The sequence below is a fragment of the Talpa occidentalis genome, unplaced genomic scaffold, assembly GCF_014898055.3.
Source record: "Talpa occidentalis isolate TD23 unplaced genomic scaffold, MPIMG_talOcc4v2.1 talOcc4.17, whole genome shotgun sequence".
Taxonomy (NCBI): Eukaryota; Metazoa; Chordata; class Mammalia; order Eulipotyphla; family Talpidae; genus Talpa; species Talpa occidentalis.
The window spans coordinates 44088052-44106056 of NW_023601754.1; the positions used below are offsets into that span (position 1 = coordinate 44088052).

At 66.3% G+C, this 18005-nt stretch overlaps 2 protein-coding genes across 2 annotated transcripts; both read right to left on the minus strand.

The window, feature by feature from the left end:
• Nucleotides 1-30: 30 nt before the first annotated feature.
• Nucleotides 31-6437, minus strand: NKPD1 (NTPase KAP family P-loop domain containing 1). The gene is given in 5 exon segments (XM_037516775.2): nt 31-1934; nt 3170-3301; nt 5076-5403; nt 5406-5509; nt 6332-6437. Coding segments are annotated over 5 exon segments (2529 nt in total). The 5' UTR covers nt 6432-6437; the 3' UTR covers nt 31-69.
• Nucleotides 6438-9146: 2709 nt separating this feature from the next.
• TRAPPC6A (trafficking protein particle complex subunit 6A) lies at nt 9147-17783 on the minus strand. Its single transcript, XM_037516776.2, has 6 exons — nt 17692-17783; nt 11222-11289; nt 10983-11100; nt 10350-10433; nt 10087-10180; nt 9147-9382 (listed from the first exon to the last, which is right to left on the minus strand). Exons 1-6 carry the CDS (start codon nt 17773-17775, stop codon nt 9351-9353), a joined length of 480 nt encoding a protein of 159 aa, XP_037372673.1. The 5' UTR covers nt 17776-17783; the 3' UTR covers nt 9147-9350.
• Nucleotides 17784-18005: the final 222 nt, after the last annotated feature.

Sequence of the window (18005 nt, forward strand, 5' to 3'; positions counted from 1 at the left end):
GACCCTCCACCTTCCTCTGAGTGGACGGATCAACAAGCTATTGCCTCCTGCTGCCCCAGAGCCCTCCCTTCAAGGTCCACCTGGGTTGGATTGCCGGAAGTGAAGGGCACCCCCACCTCGGGTTTTGGCCTGCCCGCCCTGCGTCCAGTCCGGGGAGTGGTGGGCTTCCTTAGGGCTCCGCCGGGCCTGCCCTGCGGTGTGGCCCGACTGGGACGCCCCAGGGGCATTGTTGGCTCCCCCGGTGGAGTTAGGGGTGTCGCCGTCGGGGGACTTGGGTGGACTGGGCGGCTTGAGCGTGCTGACGGCTCGGATGAGGCCCATGCGGCGGCGGATGGAGTGGTCCAGGTTGACCGTGCAGCGCAGCAGGCTCTGCGCCTCGGCCACGGTGAAGGGGAAGTCCGTGCCCAGGAAGCGCTCGAAAAGCTCGGGGTCGCCATCCAGGTCGAGCACGTTCTGCAACGCCTTAGTCATGGTGTGCAGCTCGCGGCTGTTGTCACAGAACACGTCCCAGATGCGCGCGCGGGCCTCCGGCGCGCCCCCGGCCTGCTGCCGGTCCTCCAGGCACTGCAGCACCCAGCTGAGGCGGCAGGGCCACTGGTTGGCGAGCACCACCCAAGCCACCGCCTGGCGGGGCGTGGGGCCCACGAGGTCCCCCTGCAGCTGCTGCTGCTGCAGCAGGCGCACGGTGATGGGCACGGTGTTGACGATGCGCCGCATGGACACCACGTTGTCGGGCACGTACTCGTAGAGGCAGTCGCGCTCGTCGTGCAGGCAGAAGAGCGCCTCCTGGATGCGCCGCGCGGCCTCCGCGTCGATGCGCTGCTGCGCGCGCGCGCCCCCGGCCTGCGCCTCCACGGCCAGCAGCTGCGCGCCCTCGCCGGCCCCCTGGGCCCCCGCGCCGGGCCCGGGCGCCTGCAGCTTGCGCGTCATCTCGCGGTAGAGCAGGTCGTCGCGGCTCTGCACGGCGTCGTGCAGGAACTGCAGCTTGGTGCGGCGGCCCATGATGGGCACCGAGAAAGGCAGCGTGACCGTGCGGTTGAGGAAGTGGTAGCCGTTGTCCGCCGTGCCCTTCATGGAGCCCGCGCTCTCCAGGCAGGCGGCCAGGATGCTGGGGTCCACCACCAGGATGAAGATGAAGGGCGCGTGGCTGTCGGACAGCAGCGTGTTGATGGCGTTGAGCACGCCCACCACGCGCTCCGGGTAGCAGGTGTCCAGCCCGGTGACCTCGAGCACCACGCGCAGCCGGCGCCGCTGGTAGATCTCCAGGAAGCACAGGAAGTCGGTGAGCAGCTCCACCTCCTTCTTCACCTCGCACATGAAGCCCAGCTGGGTGCCGAACTTCTCGCGCGACACCAGCCGCTCGATCTTCTTGCGCTGGCTCACGAACAGGTGTTTGCCCACCGAGTACACGGCCATGAGCAGCCCCGAGCCGGACAGCGTGGTGGCCGCGCCCCCGAACACCCGCAGCACGTTGCCGCCCGCGCCGCCGGGGCCGGGCGCGCGCGCGCCCACCGACAGGTACAGCAGCCCCACGCCGAGGCCCAGCGCCAGCAGCAGCGCCAGCAGCCCCAGGAACACGCGGCGCCGGCAGTGCCACTCGCGCTGGCAGAAGTTGGGCGCCGCGGCCGGCTTGTTGCCCAGCACCGAGTACACGCTGAAGGGCAGCGCGCCGTACTGGTGGCGGATGCCCTCGCACAGCGTGGTCACCAGGCCGGCCCACAGCTTGTCGGTGCCCGCGTACTGCCAGGCGCTGAAGCGGATGAAGAGGAACCTGACGTTCTTGCGCCGCAGGTGCACCTCGGTGATGACCGGCTGCAGGAACACCAGGTACCACAGCAGGCGCGGCAGGCTCCAGCCGCCCACGGCGCGCGGCCGCCACTGCACGCGCTGCAGCTCCTCCGCCTCGCGCTGCGCCGCCTCCTGCTGCATCAGCGCTGCGGGAGGAACCGGGAGGCGGGGAGACCCCGTGAGCCGCGGGGCTGGGGCGCGGGGCCCGGATATCGGGGCCGGAGTGCTGAGGGGTGTTCCAGGTGGACGGGAAGGAGAGGCCTGGAGGCCGGTTGGGTCAGGAAGAGGTCAGAGACCGCGCCAGGGTCAGGGGTGGGCAGAAGTGGAAGCCCCCCCCAAAGGGGAGACGCTGGAGGGGCAGGGAGCACCTTGCGGAATGAAAGAAGGGGTCTCGTCCGGCTGCTCTTCCTGCCCAGCTCATTTCCGCTGTCTCCTCCTCCAGGACGCCCTCCCTGATCCCCAGGCTGCATGAGGTGTCCCCTGGACGCCCCAGCCCTGCCCACTCCTGGTTGTCATTGTCTGGGGACAGGTCAGTCCCCCCTGACCTGGACTGTGAGCCCAGGAAGGGCAGCGCACGAGTCTCAGTCACCCTGGGTGCCCTGGGCACTGAGGAGGCCCTGGGGAATGCCTGAAGGGTGGCTCATGAGAAGCCCAGGATGGGTCTGCCATGAGGTCAGGGGATGAGCGACAGGTAATGTCACCAGGCACAGCGGCAGTGCCTGGCGGTGCCCAGGGCCCGGCACGCTGCTTCCTATTCCCTCACCCCCTCATCCCCTCATCTCTTTTCCTCCCTGGACCCCGTTTGTGGCTGTGACAGCCATGGGGCGGGACCCCGGCTGGCTTAGCAGGTGCTTCCCGGGCTGGGCACACAGGCGAGTCCAGCGCCTCTGGCCGCCACCGGGGCGGGGTCTTGTGCTCCCGCGGGATCCAAAGCGGGACCCACTGCCGGGGAGCCCGGCCCGCTCACGTCTTCAGGGAACACCTCGGAGACCCGTGCGGCGTCTCGTGGGCCAGGGCCCGGGAGGAGAGAGGGCCCGGGAGGAAGAGGGGCCTGGGCAGGGCCTGCAGCCTCGCTGAGGAACCTGGCTTCCCCCTAGGGCTCCGGGGAGCCGCGGCAGGCTAGCGAGCAGGGGTTCGGTCTGTATTTCATGAAGGGTCCTTGGAGAGGGGCGGGAAGGTGAGGCTGGAGACCAGGAGGCCAGAGGGGCAACAGGAAACGGAGCAGGGCCGGGGGGCAGAGGCTGTGCGTGTGGGGAGGGCGTCCGCCAAGGCTGAGCTCCGGGCATCTGCATGGGGTGGACCGGCCTCGGGGGTGAGGGAGTCGGGGGGGGGCTTGGGGCTTCGTCTCCGTATCCCACCCACCCCCCCGTGGGACGCTCACCCGTGATCTTGTCCAGCATCATGTGCAGGCGGCAGCCGAAGGGGGCGTAGAAGCCCACGGTCACGGGCACGGGCACGTGGCAGAGCGTCTTGGCCAGGCAGTTGCAGTAGACGTCGTCCTCGGTCAGGATATCTGCGGCCGGGGTGGGGGGGGCGGGGACACCGAGTCAGTGAAGCTGGGTGGCGTCACCCTCCTCCCGCCTGCCCCCAAGGCGCTGCCCCTCGGCCACCCAGCTCAGCCAGCAGCCCGTGGGTCCCTGCAAAGTCCCACCAGCCTTTCCGGGCCCTCGAGGCCCTGGTGCTTACGACACCGCCTTCCCCGACGCACGGTACCGTGTCCGCCGGCCCGGCCCAGGGTGGAGGGGCCCCGGCCCCCACGGGTCCTCTCAGCCTCCCGCCCACCTGCTCCCTGGCCTCTGCCCCTCACCATGACCCTGTGCCCAGTCACTCATCCTGCTCCAAGCCCGCGCTGGCCGCCTGCTGGGCCTGCCCCTCGCCCCTCTGCGTGTCTGCAGGAGCCGTGCCTCTGCCCCCCCCTCGCCCCAGGAGTGTGGGTGCCCAGGGTCAGCCAGGGCGGAACCTCGGTCACTGCCGCGGCCTGGAATGGCCTCAAGGGTGCAGATGCCGGGCTAAGTCCTGGCGGGACTTAGCTTGTGCAGGCACTGCCCCTGGGCCCCCCCGAGTGCTGCTTCGTGGACCTGGACTTGGGGCTCCAGAAAGAGAGGGTGCAGCTGCGGTGGGCGTGTGGAGTGGGGACAACACCCCCACTTTCTAGAGGCGCCGAGGGCCTCGCTGGGAGGACGGGAGGACGGGGGACAAGGTCAGCCGAGGTGGCGGCAGGGGTGGGTCCGAGCTGGGCGCCTCACCTCGTTAACCCTCCACTTCCCGGTCCGTGCAATGGGCCCTGTGGCCGCGAGGCTTCGGGCCGAGGCTGCCCCGGACCTGCAGCCTGAGCTCCGCTCGGCTCTTGCTCCACTTCCAAACCAGGCCCAGAAGCCAGCCACGTTCCCACCTCCCCGCCAGGCCCTGGCCCCGCTCCCCCGCCCTCGCGGTCACCTCCGCGGGCCACCTGCCGCCCTCCCTTGCTGCCTACCAGCTGCTGCCTGTGCGGCCCAAGTCAGCCCAGAAGCTTCCCGTGGCTCCCCCCTGTCCCGGGCCTCAGCACCCCGCACCGGCCTCCCCTCTCTGCCTCCACCTGTCCCTCCAACCTGCCGCCTCCGTCTGCGGAACTGCCCCATCTGGGCGCGATGCCACCTTGACACCCCCTCGCCCGATGAGCCTATTTGATCTGCAAACCAGGATGCGCCCCGCCTCCTCGCCAGCTTCCTCGGCCCCCCGCAGGCTCTCCCCGGGTGACACCCCCCGAATTTCCCGTGGGTGCCTCCCCGCTGCCTGGAACACAGAGCAGCCAGCTGGGGGAGGGCGGGGAGCTGCCCCCTGTGGCCCCCCAGACCAGAGCCTGGCGGCCACCGCGGGCGCCGGGCACCTGCTCCCGGGTGCGAGGCGAGCGGAGGGTGAGGGGCCAGGGTCGCTCCCGCCGCCGCTGTGCTCTCCCCAGCCTCCCGGCCCACGCTTGCTGCCGCCACCCCCTTGGCCTGCCCCTGCCCCAAGCTGGTGCTCGTCCCCCCGCCCGCCCCCCAGGGCCCAGGGCCAGGGAAGGAAGGGCCGCGAGCGGGCAGCAGGACAGCGGCAGCGGGAGGCGCCGTGGGCAGGCCCGGCCTGGAAGCCTGGGATCCCGGCAGGGGAAGCAGAGGCGGGTGCCCGAGGCCCGGGGCCGGGGACCGGTGCCCACAGAGACGGGGACCCCAGCGAGGTGAGGGCAGCCCCGGTGCTGGCCAGGGAGCGAGCAGCCCAGGCGGGAAGCGGGCGGCGGGGCGGGGCAGGGCCCGGGGACGCTGGGTGAGCACCGGAGCTGTAGGAGGTGAAGGGGCCGCAGGCTGCCGGGGCCGGCAGGGGCCGGGCATCGGTGGGCATGCTGGGCTCCAGGAGGGTGCGGGCCGCGGAGGGCAGGGCTGGGCCGCTGCTGGCCATGGCGGGCGGCTTGGTGGGCGCGGGGGCCGGCTGGGGGGCGCTGGCGGGTCCCATGGGGGCAGCGGTGGTTGCAGGCGGCCCCTTCTGGGCCTGGTGAACGGGGCAGAGCCGCTGCCGCAGGGGCCTGGGAGGTGGGGCCTGGGGCTGCCGCTGCCGCTGCAGGACTGGGGGCTGGGGCTCCCCGCGACAGCTGCCATCACCACCACCCCCCGGTGGCCAAGGGCCCGTGGCCAGCGCGCCGGGGGGGGTGGCCGGCAGGGCCCGTGGGCTCGCGGTGCTGCTGGGTCATGGCACCACTGGTGACAACATCCTGGAAGGAAGGAAGTGGGGGTGACTGGGCCTGGGTCCCGGGGGGACGGGTGGCAGCCAGTAGAATCTCCACGAGGAGGCTGGGGCTGGTCGCTTAGCTGACACCCCGAAGTCAGAGGAAATGAGGGGGTGCGGGGCTGAGAGAGGCTGGGCCCTGCCCTCTCCCACCGCTGGGGAGGAAGAGGTCCAGGGGCCCGGACCTGAGCAGCAGGAGAGGCCGAGAGGGATGACCCCCTAGACCCCCTGCTTCCCCAAGCCTCCTGGTCCCCAGGGGGTCCCCCTCAGGGGAGGAGTCCATCCTTGGGAGCCGGCCTGGGTGGTCCGGAGGAGGCTGGAGTCCTGGGAGGTTGAGGGGATGGGCCAGGGGCTGGGAAGAAAGGGGGTGAGCCTTGCATCCGGGCTCCAGTCAGCCTGGCAGGCGGGGCTGCCCTGGGGTACGCAGGTGCCGGGCTCGAGGAGCTTGAATTGGCCCTAACGGGAAGTGTTTCCCCGGGACGCCCCCCTCATCATCTGTGCTCAACAGGGAGGCGGGCCCCTCCCTCCGCAGCACCGAGTCCCCCCAGAGTGTGGGAGACGACCTGGTGAGGGGACTTCTTCCATCTGGGGGAAGGGACAGGCCAGCGAACCTCCACTGCTGGCACCCACGCCCCCCAGGACCTGTGCCCCGCTCCACTGCCCTACGCCGGAGCCTCTGTGGGGGATCCAGGCGGCTTCTCTGAGGTCCAGAGACCGGAGGATCTCCTGCTGCTCGGCCATCCACCCAGCGGCCCCCACTCATGGGCCACGTTCCCTCCCCAGACCCACCCCCAAGTTGAACCCCTACCTTTTTGGTGCCCCAACTCTGGATCCAAGAAGTAGCGCTCGGCGGGAGCCCGGGGGGGCAGGGCGCCCTTGGCAAAGTGGACAGCGTGATGTTTTTGCATGGCGGCCCGGGGCCTGCTGGGGGCGGGGGGTGCGCTCAGTGCCAGAGCCCACCCCGGCATGGCTCCCTGTGCCCAGGGACATCCCCGTGTTGGGGTCCTGGGGCACCACGGTGGGGCAGAGGTGCTCTTCAGAGTAAAAGCCTGAGGTCAGGAGGAGGGAGGGATGGCCAGACCAAGGAGGATGGGGGTGTTGGGGGCTCACTTGGGGGGCAAGAATTCCAAGGGTTGGGTGACTGGGTGTTTAGGAGCCCCTGGGAGCTTCCAAGAGCCAGGGCAAGGGGGTGCTGGGCAGATGTGGGCCGGGAATATGTGGGAGGCAGTGTGACGGCTGGGTGAAATGGGGGGAGCAGCAGGTATTGGGGAGTGCTGTGGGGTGGCAGTTTGAAGGGACCTAGGAAATGAGGGTGACTGAAATTTCAGGGCTGGGTACATCGAGGGGGTTGAATGAGCCTGGGAAGGGGCGGCTTTCTGGGGGGTAACAAGTGAGAGCAGAGAGAGGCTCAGCAAGTGGTGGGGCGAGATGGGGTGCATGGGTGAGAGCTGAAAGCAGCAGTGACAGATGCTGTCCGGCAGGCAGGGGCAGAGGAAGCGGACGGGCAGAGGAAATCGGGGTGTCGAGAGAGCAGAGGAAATCAGGGCTCCGGTGTGCGGCCCCTGCCCCACCCAGCCTGGGGTTCTCGTACCTGACCGCGGCCTTGCGGCCCCAGCTCCAGCCGGGCCCAGCTGCTGTGCCAGCCCTGAGGACTGTGGACCGACTGCCGGGCAGGCCCAACTGGTGAAGCCTGGAGCCGGGGAGCCGGAGCCGAGCAGCCAGACCGGTTCGCCCGCCCCTGTGCCCGCCCCTTCCCAGCCGCCCGCCAGGTCCAGGTGCTCCCTGCTGTCGAGGACTAGGGGTGGGGGTGCGCGCTGCGTTCAGTACCCCAGTAAACTGTGGAGATGGCACCCGTGGTGCTGCCCAGGCCCAACCTATAGGGGCGGGGGTGTCTTGGGGCCTGCTGCCACCACCGCCCCCATCCTGCCACACACACACGTGCACACGCACACACATGCACGCAAGCACACACTTGTGCTGTGGGAGGAAGGGAGCTGGGAGGGGGATTAAGAGTCCAGGTGTGAGAAAACGCACTATCTGGGCTCAGACGCCCGTTCCTCAGGGCCCAGCTGTGTGACCTTGGCCAGGTGACTTCACCTCTCTGAGCGGCAGCTTCCTCATGCCGAGCCAGCAGGTGGTTGTCAGGAGGAGCGCGCAGAGCTTGGAGCCCGGCCCTTAGCAGCCATGGCAGCCAACCGCGCGGGCACTGCCGTTCGCCTCCAAATGCCCCGCACCCCACCACGCCTGCCTTGCTGGAGGCTCACCGGAGCCGCAAACGGGTACCCGCTTTCGGTGCAGGAACCCCTTTCCTCCTGCCATGGCCCAGCGGGATCCGTGAGGCCCGCTCTGCAGATGAGGAAACTGAGGCCTGAGAGGTGAAGGCCACGCCCGCGTCACCAGGCAGAGTCGGCTTTGGGGGCCGGCCGTGCGGTTTGGCTGCGGGCTCACCGAGGCCGCCTCCCTCCACCTGCAGGCGCCCGGGGGACTGCCTGCTGCACCCTCTTCCAGAGGGGCTCAGAGACGGGGCCCCTGGGGAGCTGGAATGGCACCCGGGACAGGATGGAAGGGACCCCACATGGCCAGGCCGCGTTTCCCTCCAGGGCCTCTGCCTGGGTGACCAAGACCCGCTTCTCCACCCCAGGGGCCGCCCCTGCTGGGAAGGCCGCCTCCCTGCTCCGCGCCAACGCGGGACCCTGTACCTCCCGGCGCGTGTGTCTGCATGTGGGGTGAGCTGGGGGTGGGGGAACCAATCCCCCACTCCCCCCTCCCTTGATTCATTTGGGAAGCACCTGCCAGGCTCTGTCCTGGGCAGTGCTGGCGCCTGCGGGGCCCAGGGCAGGCAGGACGAGACTGCCTAGGAGGCCTCCCTGGGCCCACAGAGGGATGGGGGGCGATGAAGTCAGCAGAGGGGGGCGGGCAGCGGGAGCAGGGCCTGGGAGCTGTCCCGGGCTGGAGAGGCCGCGTCTGCCCCAAGGCCACAGAGACCCCTCCTGGTGGCTTTGGGGCGCACCCAGCCTGGGTTCAGAGCCCAGAGGCCGGGGTACTTACCCGCAGGGGGCAGCAGGCGGCAGAGTCCAGGCCAGGGCCGGGATGCTAGGAATATAACCGGGCGAGGAGGCGGTGGCAGGGGGAGGGGCAGGGCCAGGGAGGCCACGCTGCCCAGGGACGGGTCAGCCAGGTCACTGCCCTGGCGATGACGCGTTTCTGTCAGGCATGTGAAGTGTGTGTGCACGTGTGGGGGGCGGGGAGGGGAGGGTGTCCAGCCTGTCCCTCCTCCTTTGTCCAGCCCCAGCCCCGGCCACCCAGGGCCCGCCCCCTGTCGCTCACCAGACACCCCTGCCCTGCGCCTCAGGGAGAGGTCCATCCTGTGGGCCCCATCGGGCAGAGGGCGGCCTCAGACTTGTCGCTACTGGTGGGGCTGCCAGTGCCGGGGGCCACCTTCCCTCTGCCAGGTGTGCAGGGCGGAGGCACAGGCTCCAGGGCCTCAGGCCTTGGGGGGAGGGGGCCAGGCAGGTGAGAGAAAGAAGGGGAGCTACACAGCTCCCCTCCCCCCTCACCGACCTGTAACACACACCGTCGGTTCCCAGACCCCCGTCACCCCCCACCTTCCACTTGGAATCCAGTTCACACAAGCCTTTATTAGCAGACAGGACCACCCGGCCCCCCAACAGTCCTACAGCCCCGACAACGCCCACTTCTTGAGCACGAAGGACCCCCGGCAGCACCCGGCCTCCCTCCTGGCGTGTCACACCCAGAGCCCGGGATCCCTGGCACCTGCCCTCTGGCCAGCCCCGAGGGTGGCAGTCGGGTGCCTGGGCCCGGGCGTCTCAGGATTTCTGGATCACCACCTGGAACTTACCTGGAAGAGAAGGGCTGGGTTTAGGGGAGGCAGGGGTCCGCGGGGAGAGGCGGGAAGCGCCCGAGTGGCTCAGGGGTGTTCCTCCTGCCTGCGCCCACAGTCTGGGTGGCCTAGGGCTGGAGTTTCCTCACTGGCCAGAGGGGATGATACTCCCCGCCCAGCTGACCTGCATCCCAGGGCTGGGTAACTAGGGGTATGAAGGGCCAAGCATGTAGGCCGCCGGGGAGGGGCCTGGCCCGGGCTTCCGTGGCATGTGCTGCTCAGTCCTGCTCACTGAGCCCTGGGGGCCCCTGTGAAGGGCCTTGGGGTGCTGGCAGCAGAAAAAACACCTAGTGGGAGTTGGGGGAGAAGGAGGGCTGGTTGCAGGCTGCCCTGCCTGATGGGGGGCCCCGTGCCAGCTCCCCGGGTCAGTTGCCTTTGGAGCCCCCAGCCAAGCATCAGCCAGATCCGCCTGGCCCCCATGCTGGGAAGGATGTTGGAAACCCCTAGGCCGGTCCATCATCAAGGGCACCCCTGGGGGCTGACACCCCAGGAAGCAGGTGGGGGGATATCAGGGATCCAGGCATGGACTTAGGTTCTCTGGTCTCCAATTCCCCGTCTGCTCGGCAGCCTGGCGCTGCTTCCCCCACCCTCAAGAGCAGGGACGGGGGCGCCCTGGAGCCCCCATCACACCCCGGGGACGGGAGGAACCTCCCAAAACTCACAGGCGGGCAGGGATGCCACGGAGGCGGTGACCAAGCTCTGGATCCCCAGGGTGCTGAGGGTGCCCCGCAGGAGGCCGCAGGGGAAAGCCAGGAACTGGGGGCGGGGGCACAGGTCACCGCGGGAAGAGGCCAGGCCCGCCGGGCCCCGCTACGCTCTGGGCTTTGCTCTGGGCTTTACGGAGGGGCCCGCCCCTCCCCCAGGCCCCTGGGGCTGGGTAAATAGGGGGGAATGGAGTTTGGGTGGAGCCTGGCAACCCCCGTACCTTAGGTGCTTCCTCCACATACTGAAGGCCTGAGGCCATCCGGACCAGGAGGGGGAAGCTGTTGTCCTGCAGGACGTAGGTTCCCTGGGAGCAGAGGAGAGGCCATGGGTGGGGCTGGGGCTGCCTGAGTATATCGTTGAGGTGGGGGGGGCTGCCGGGCTCAGACCGGAAGGACCCCTCCCCCCAAACTGCTGTGGTCACAGCCCATCCTTAGAGCTACAGGGGGGGGGGGGGTGGGGGGGGGGCGGTGAGGGCTTCTCCACTCAGGCCCGGTGTGCGCCCAGGGGGTGCTTGGGTCCTGCCCCTCTTGCTGCAGGAGAAAAGAACCACTGTCCAGGGTGGTGAGGAACTGTGGACCCACCTATGGGGAGCCGAGCACGGAGCGGGTGCCCGATGGGCACTGGCACTGGGCTGAGACACGCTGTCCCAGCGCGCGGAGGTGGGGGCCCTGCAAACCGCCTCAGTCCCGCACTGCAGCGCCCGGCTCCTCTGAGGACACCGGCACAGTGGGGCGGGGGCTGCCCTCGGGCGCCCGGGTCCTGCCTCCCGGCTCGGGCAGGCCAGGGCTCCCCTCCTGGGCCTTTGAGCTTTCAATCCGCCCGCGACCAGGAGGCCGGGCGGCACCGTACACACCTGGTGGTTGGTGCGGAGGCTGTCCATCTGCTTCTGGAACATGGCCGCCCACAGGTCTTTGCACAGGAACTTGACGACATCCAGCTCCTCCTTGAAGGCCAGCATCTCCCGGGGCAACCTGGGGGCCGGGCGCCAGGTGAGGAAGCAGGCTGGGTTCCTGCAGGAGCATCGCCCCCTCCCCTCCCGGTGTGCCAGGGACAACGCCAGCCTGCGGGGAAGGCAGGAGGGCCGGCTCTCACCTCTCACCCAGAGCCTGGCCCACGCGGAAGCCCACGCCCTCCAGGACCGACAGGCTCGTCTTCTGTCCCTAGAAGGTCAGGCAAGACAGGCTCAGGGCGCCTCGGCCCCCTCTAGTCAGGGCTGCTGGGGCTGGGGGCTGCGAGGGGATTCTAAGACTGACGTGCCCGTCCCTGCCGGGGCGATGGGGGTGCCCCCAAGGGAGGGGTGTCCTGACTGCCTGGCTCACGCCTCCACACGCCTCCACAGTCAATCCTCAGGCCTTAAGACAGCCTGGAGCCCGGGGAGGAACAGGTGGGCCCGGGGCAGAGAGCTGCTCCCTAGTGGCATTCTGGAGGGCAGGCCGGGGTCCCACGCGGGGAGGAGCTGAGGCCCAGGAGTGGGGAGAGGAGGCAGCAGGAGGGCAGCACCTGGAGGCTGCCCATGGGTCCCGGAGAGCTGGGCTAGAGGAGAGCCAACTTGTCTGCAGTTTTTGTTGGTGTGACCTGGAGGTTGCTGAGGGAGGCGCAGGTTGGGGGCATCAGAAAAGCCAGGGTGGCCTCAGCTCCTCACTCCCCAGAACGAGCACAGCCTTCCTTCCCGCCCAGGCCCATGCTGTCAGGGGGCCTCTGGGTGGGAGGGTGGCACTTCTTGGCTCCAGTCCAGCCCTGGGCCAGGTCCCGGCCTCCCTTGGGAGCTTCCCGCAGACTTCCCTCCTGCACCCAGCCCGCCCCACCGCCCTGCACTGCCTCCCACTCCCTGCTGCCTCTGCCCCACGCCTGGATGCCTCATCCTCCATGGAGGTCACCACCCCCGGGGGCCGCCCGCTCTGTGCCATCCCCAAGTTGGGACCCAGAGGGACCCCCAGCAGCCCGCACCGGCCTCGGCGCATGGGACACATTTAGGATGCTTCTCAGCTGCTGAGGAAGCACAGTGAGAAGTGGGGGTGCGCGCACTGCTCGGGCTGGTGCTCGGGGAAGCCCTCTCAGGGGGTCGCATCTCCCCCAGGGACCAGGCTGGAGGCAGGGGATAAGTAAAACCTGCCTTGGGCACCCTCAGCCATGGGGGAGTGGGGGGCTGCCTCCCTGAGCAGGTCGACACCCACGGCTGTCCCGGCCTTAGTGAGCAGGCAGGGCTGAGGCCCACCAGGTAGGCAGTGCCAGGACCGGGCGGCCTGGGCAGAGGCGCCCACCATTCAGGCCCAGGCAGCCCTCTTCTCTGCCAGCAGCACCCAGGCCCTGGGTGACGACACCGCTTCCTGTTGGGTGACAATGGCTGCTCTGGTACCACCTGCTGGTTTTCCTCAGGTTTCCTCAGGCACAGCAGAGCCATCCACCAGGGAGGGCTCTGGGAGTCTCTTGTGACTCAAGACACCCAGGAGGTGGGACCATGAGGGGCACACGTGCCTGCTGGCCCAGCTCCACCCCTGCCTCGTGGCTGTGGGATGGGGCCAGTGGCTCACCTGTGCCTCAGTTTCTGTACGTGTCAAAAGAGGACCGTGTTAACAATACTGTGTCCCAGAGTCCTCCTGGGCATTACAGGAACCGGTAAAAACAATCCAAACCCACAGACCCGGGCTCAGTGACTGTCATGACTGTCACCATCTCCATTCACAGCCCGTGTCTGTCACCCTGGGTCGCCACCCCTTGGCTGACCCGGGATGAGCCCTCAGCTAGAGGAGGGCCTCTGTCCTGGGCGCGGGCAGGTCCCACACCTGGAAGGCCGCCCGGCTCTCGCAATCCCTCCATGTCACCTGCCCGCTAGAGGGGGCTCCACCCTGACCTAGTGTATTTGGGTCCCCAGGACTTAACCCCCCACCCTCTGCAGACATTTCCTGGCTGGCCTCCCTGTGGTGGTGACAGGTACCAGATGATGACAACCTGGTCACCGAGCTGGGGAGTTGTTTTCGAGGGGGAGCCTCAGGCAGCTCAGAGCAGGGCAGAGCAGAGCCATTTCCACTTGGGGGGCCAGCAACAGGAGGGGATCCAAGCAGAGGGTATGTGCGGAGGCCTCAAGGCAGGATCTGGCTCTGACCACGCAGCTCGGGCCCTGGCGGGGAGGGGCCTGGCTGTGCGGTTCTCCCAGGTGACAATGACAACAAAGAGAGCGCTCCCCACCCCCTTGGGGCTGATGGGTGCACACAGGCTCCGATGGTGAATGAATGACTTCATTACAGTCACGAGGGCCGTGGGCGGAGGGAGGATCAATCACTTCCGTGCTCTGAGGACAAGCCCTCCCCCGGGCTGGCCTGAAGGAGGGGGTGTGAGGCAGGGGACGGTCCAGGTGGGCAGGCACCTGGGCCCTGCTGCAGCCGGGACTCAGAGGGGGCAGAGCCACACTGAAGAGGGTCCCCGATCACTGAGGGGGGTGGTCCAGAAGGGCTTCCACGAGGTCAAGTTTCCCCTCAGCAAGCTTCAGACCGCTTGGGTTTGCACCCTGGCTCTGCCGCTTGCTGGATGTGTGATGCTGACAAAGTGCCTAATGGCCCTGTGCCTCAGTCTCCCCATGTGTGAACCGGGGCTGAGGGTTGTCCCTACCTCACCAGGGTGAAGAGAGCAGCGCGGGGGAGGGAGAGCCATGGAAACAGTGAGAAAAGAGGGCAAAGAAGGGGTCAGAAGAGGGTGGAGGGTGAGCAGGTGGCAGGGAGGGGAGGGTGGAGGGAACAGAAGCCTCCCTGCTTTGAGCACGTCTCCGGGACTCCATGGAGCTCACGCCCCAGTCCCTGCAAAAGCGCTTCAGGGATTAGGGGTTTGTCATCCTGCAGAGGGCAAGGCTGGCCTCTCCCAATCACCTCAGTCCTCGGGAGCCCAGCCCAGAGCCAGGGCCTCAGCTGAGTTTACACAACAGCCCACTGAGAGCAATGGAGACAACAAGGAACAGCGGGGAGCCCCTCAGGAGAGTCTTGTCAGTGTCGCCCCAGCAGCATCCGCCCCGCAGCACCCGGCCTGGGCGGAAGGGACATCCGGACCAAGGAAAGTTCTTGGAAGTGCCAAGGAGGGAGCCAAAATAAACATGTTAACCGGGAAGCGGTCAGGTAGATAAGGCCTCCCAGAGTGTCAAGAAAAAACAGTTCCCGAGACCCTGCGGCGGGGCCCCGGCCCGGCTGTGCGCCTCCGAGGAGGGGTGAAAGGAGAGGCCCAGCGAGTTGAACGGTCAGCAGCATGTCAAGGGAATCGAAGAGCTGACAGGAGGAAATCCACCCGGCTAGAGGAAGATCCCCCGAAGCAGTACCCCCAGCACACATCCTCAACTCCCAGGTGAGAAAATTGTGGGGTTTCCTGGCTCCTTCCGTCTCTCCCACCCGCCCTGCCCCTGGTGATTTGGTGGGTTCACACAAGGGCCCCTCTCTGCAGGCCTGGTGGGGTCAGAAGCAACCGGAGTTCCTGAAAGGCCCCAATGGCTCCAAAGCACGGTGAGTGAGCAGGTGCGGGGGGCGCACCTCTGGCCTGCTGCCCTGGATTCCTCCCACACCTTCTGATGGGGTACCAAACGACCCCACATCCTGTCTTCTCCCCATGACTCTCCCAGAGCTTACCCATTCCCCTCCTGCCCCCAATGCCACCCCCGCCCCCGCCCCTCCGGAGAGAAGGGGTGGGCAGGGCCTTCGCTGGGCCCTGAGCAGGCCCGTGCCTGCCAGCTGCCAGGGTCCAGTCATGGGGGCTCATCCCACAGGCAGACGGGCTCTTTCTTTTGTCCACAGGCTCCCCTTATCTTTAATGCTTCTGAGGCGGAGAAACCACAGCCTCCTCTGGGAGTTTTTCTGGCTTGGACAACAAGCCCCTGACCGCCTGGCTCCTCCGCCTGGCCTTCTGTCCTCCTGTGGCCCTCCGGGAAAGGACCTTCGGCAGCCCCAAACAGCCACCGGACTAGGCCGGGCAGGGAGATCACGAAAACCCTCAATAATGACTCCGCTGTGGGGACACAGGTGAACGAGCCACCTCTCCGTCCTCCAGGAGCTGGTGGGAGGGCAGCCCCAGGCCAGGGACAAGCTTCCCAGCCAGAAGCCCGGTTCCTGACCTGGCCTCTGACAGTGGCTGTGGGGTCTCAGAGGCCCTCTCGCTTCGGGTGCCTCGGTCCCCACGCTGTACTACAGGGCAGAACATCCCCCTCGGAAGGCTCCTCCGAGGACTCGATCAGATGAAACCCCGCTGGGGGCAGCACTAGGCCCCAAGAAACTGGAGCCCTGCCTTCCGTTCACATGGGGCTCTTGCTGGACCGGAGAAGGAACGGTGGGGAGAGGGGCCTGGGGTGAAAGAGAAAGCACTGAAAGATCGGGACAGTTTCCCCGACAGGCGCCTGGCATGGGGTGCCCCCGGACAGAAAGTGCCACAGTGCTCACCCCTGGCTGAAACCAGGGAGCTGTCTGAGGCCCGCCGCCCAGGCCCCAGCCCAGCCAGTGACAGGAAGCTGGGGGTCCCTGGGGCAGAATCCTGGTAGTAGCTGGGAGAGGGCACCCGAGAACCCAGTGCTTCCCACTCTTGCTTGACCACAGAAACCCATTAAAATCCTCCCAGAGGATGTCAAGAAAGACACACGGGGAAAGGGAAGGCGTTTACAACACAGGCTTTGGAAGTGGGAGGCCTAGTTACATTCCTGCCTCTGCCACTTGAGAGCGCGCCCGCCATCAAACCTGTTTCTTCATCTACAAAGGGGGAAGGACCACACTCTGCAGGCCGGGAGGAGGAGGCGATGAAATCAGAGCATAAAGCCCAAGATCACACCTGGGAAACACTCGTATGCGGTGGGAGCCAGGGCTCGCCACGAGACCAGAGGCATCCCCGCTCCCCACCCCAGTCTTTTACAGCACAGGGGCCGCGTCCACTTCTTCCACAAATCCATGCCAAGGACCTACGACGTGCACAGAACTGACCGTGGTGACCAACGCGGACCTGGTCCAGGCCACCCACGTGCCAAGGCTGGCAGGGGGGTGAAACAGAACCATACTTCATTCAGATAGACAGTGAGTATGAGGGAGAACTGGGGAGGCCCGTGAGACTGTAACCAGGATACCTGACATCTCAGGCACGTCGGCCAATATCTGAAGGATTAACAGGTGCTCACATGGATGAGCTGGAGATGAGGGTGGAGGCTGGTACAGGGGCAGAGAGGAGGGAGCCTTACTAGGGCAGGGAGAGGACAGATGGGTAATGTCCTTAGAACAAGCAGTGCCCAGTTGAGGGCTGGAGGTGAGGGATAGAAGGCAGATGTTGGGGACTCCTGGGTTTCTGGTTTCAAAGGCAGGATGGATGGCATGAGACTGCAAGCTCCCTCCCCAACAGAGGCCAATGCACACGTCCTCTCCCCACTTCACCTTTGTCATAGGGCTTCCCCAGTGTACCGCACACTCCTCATTTATTATTTTTTTGTCTCCCCTCCTACTGAAACAAAAGTTCCAGGAAGGCAAGGATGTTTTGTGGCTCACTGAGTAACCCCCAGAGCCTCCAGCCCCTTGAGGGCTTTAGTTCAAGTCTGTCGAATGGCTGCACTTGGAAGAAACGCTGTTGAGATGATAATAAGAAATACCTGTGTTAGGGATCCTGCCAACAAAAGCCTAAGCCAATAAAAAATATATCACGGTCATATACAGCATGATGAGCGTGGTAAGAAAAAAGTGATCACAGCCCCATTTATTCAGCTTGGACTCGCTCCCCCAACCTGTTTTCTTGTTAACAGATTTTATAACAAGCTCCCGTGTTTTGAAGGTTATTTATGTGCTAGACGTGGCACTAAGTACTTTAAAGTTTTAGTTCATTTATTCCTCATAAGGATCCACTTCCCAAAGGCCAACAGTGCGCCATGAGGACTTTGCACCTGTAGTTCCCGCTTCCTGGATTCCACCTGTTCATCCACCAGCTTGCTTCCTAACCCTTCTCTTCTTCAGGGAGGCTTCCCCCCACCCTGCACCACTCCATTCTTTTGGTGTCCCGGACTCTCCTAAAGTTTTCTTTATAGACATCCTCACTAGTTGGGCGCATATTCTATTTTTCCTTATTGTTTGACTACTCAACTAAAGTAGGAGAGGAAAACAGGACCTGGTATACAACAGGGGCTCAATAAGTACCGAATGAAGAAATGCCCCACTCTGAGCCTCAAGTGCTGTTACCAGGCCCATTTTACAAAGGCGGATACTGAGGTACACAGAGATCAAGGCCCTGGCGCTCAGCCTCGTGAGAGGGGCTGCCGGATCCACCCCAAGCGGTTCAGTCCTTGTACACGTCCAATAATGGTAATTACTATAATTACTGCAGGCTCACTCTGTGCCACGCTCTGAGCTAGATGCCATTCCTAATTTCTGGCAATAACCCGTGGGGCCGGCCCTGTAGTCACCCCCACTTTACAGAGGAGGGAGCCCGCGCCCGAGATCGCCCAGCGAGTCAGGGGCGGGGCTGGGGCTCGACACCGGCGGCTAAACCACCCTCTGCACCCGCCTTGGGCCTCGATCCGGCAGTCCCGCCGCGGCCCGCGCCTCCTCCCTCCGGGGCCCGGCGCTCACCCCGGGACCGGGGTCCGGATCGCGCGCCCACAGCTCCGCCACCATCTCCGTGTGCAGAAACTCAAACAGCGCTACGTCCGCCATGCGCCAGCTCCGCGCGCCCAGCGCCCGCCCAGCGCTTCGTGCTCTCATTGGTCGGGCTGGGAAAGCCCCGCCCCCTGCATCTGGGCGCGAGCCCGCCTCCTCCGCTCCCATTGGTGTTTCAGACTAGCCCCGCCTACCTAGTCCTAACTCACGTGGTGCGTGAGAGAAACTGGGAGACTTAAAAAAAAAAAAAAGAGCCCGCTCCTTTTTTTCATTGGCCACACGTGACC

What these genes read in the sequence shown, in the direction of transcription:
- TRAPPC6A (XM_037516776.2), bottom strand. Translation starts at nt 17,775, where the DNA reads ATGGCGGACGTAGCGCTGTTTGAGTTTCTGCACACGGAGATGGTGGCG. An exon ending in ATGTGGAGGAAGCACCTAAG is followed by an intron (nt 10,181 to 10,349) that starts GTACGGGGGTTG and finishes CCCCGCCCCCAG; the next exon opens with TTCCTGGCTTTCCCCTGCGG. An exon ending in CGTGGCATCCCTGCCCGCCT is followed by an intron (nt 9,383 to 10,086) that starts GTGAGTTTTGGG and finishes CTTCTCTTCCAG; the next exon opens with GTAAGTTCCAGGTGGTGATC.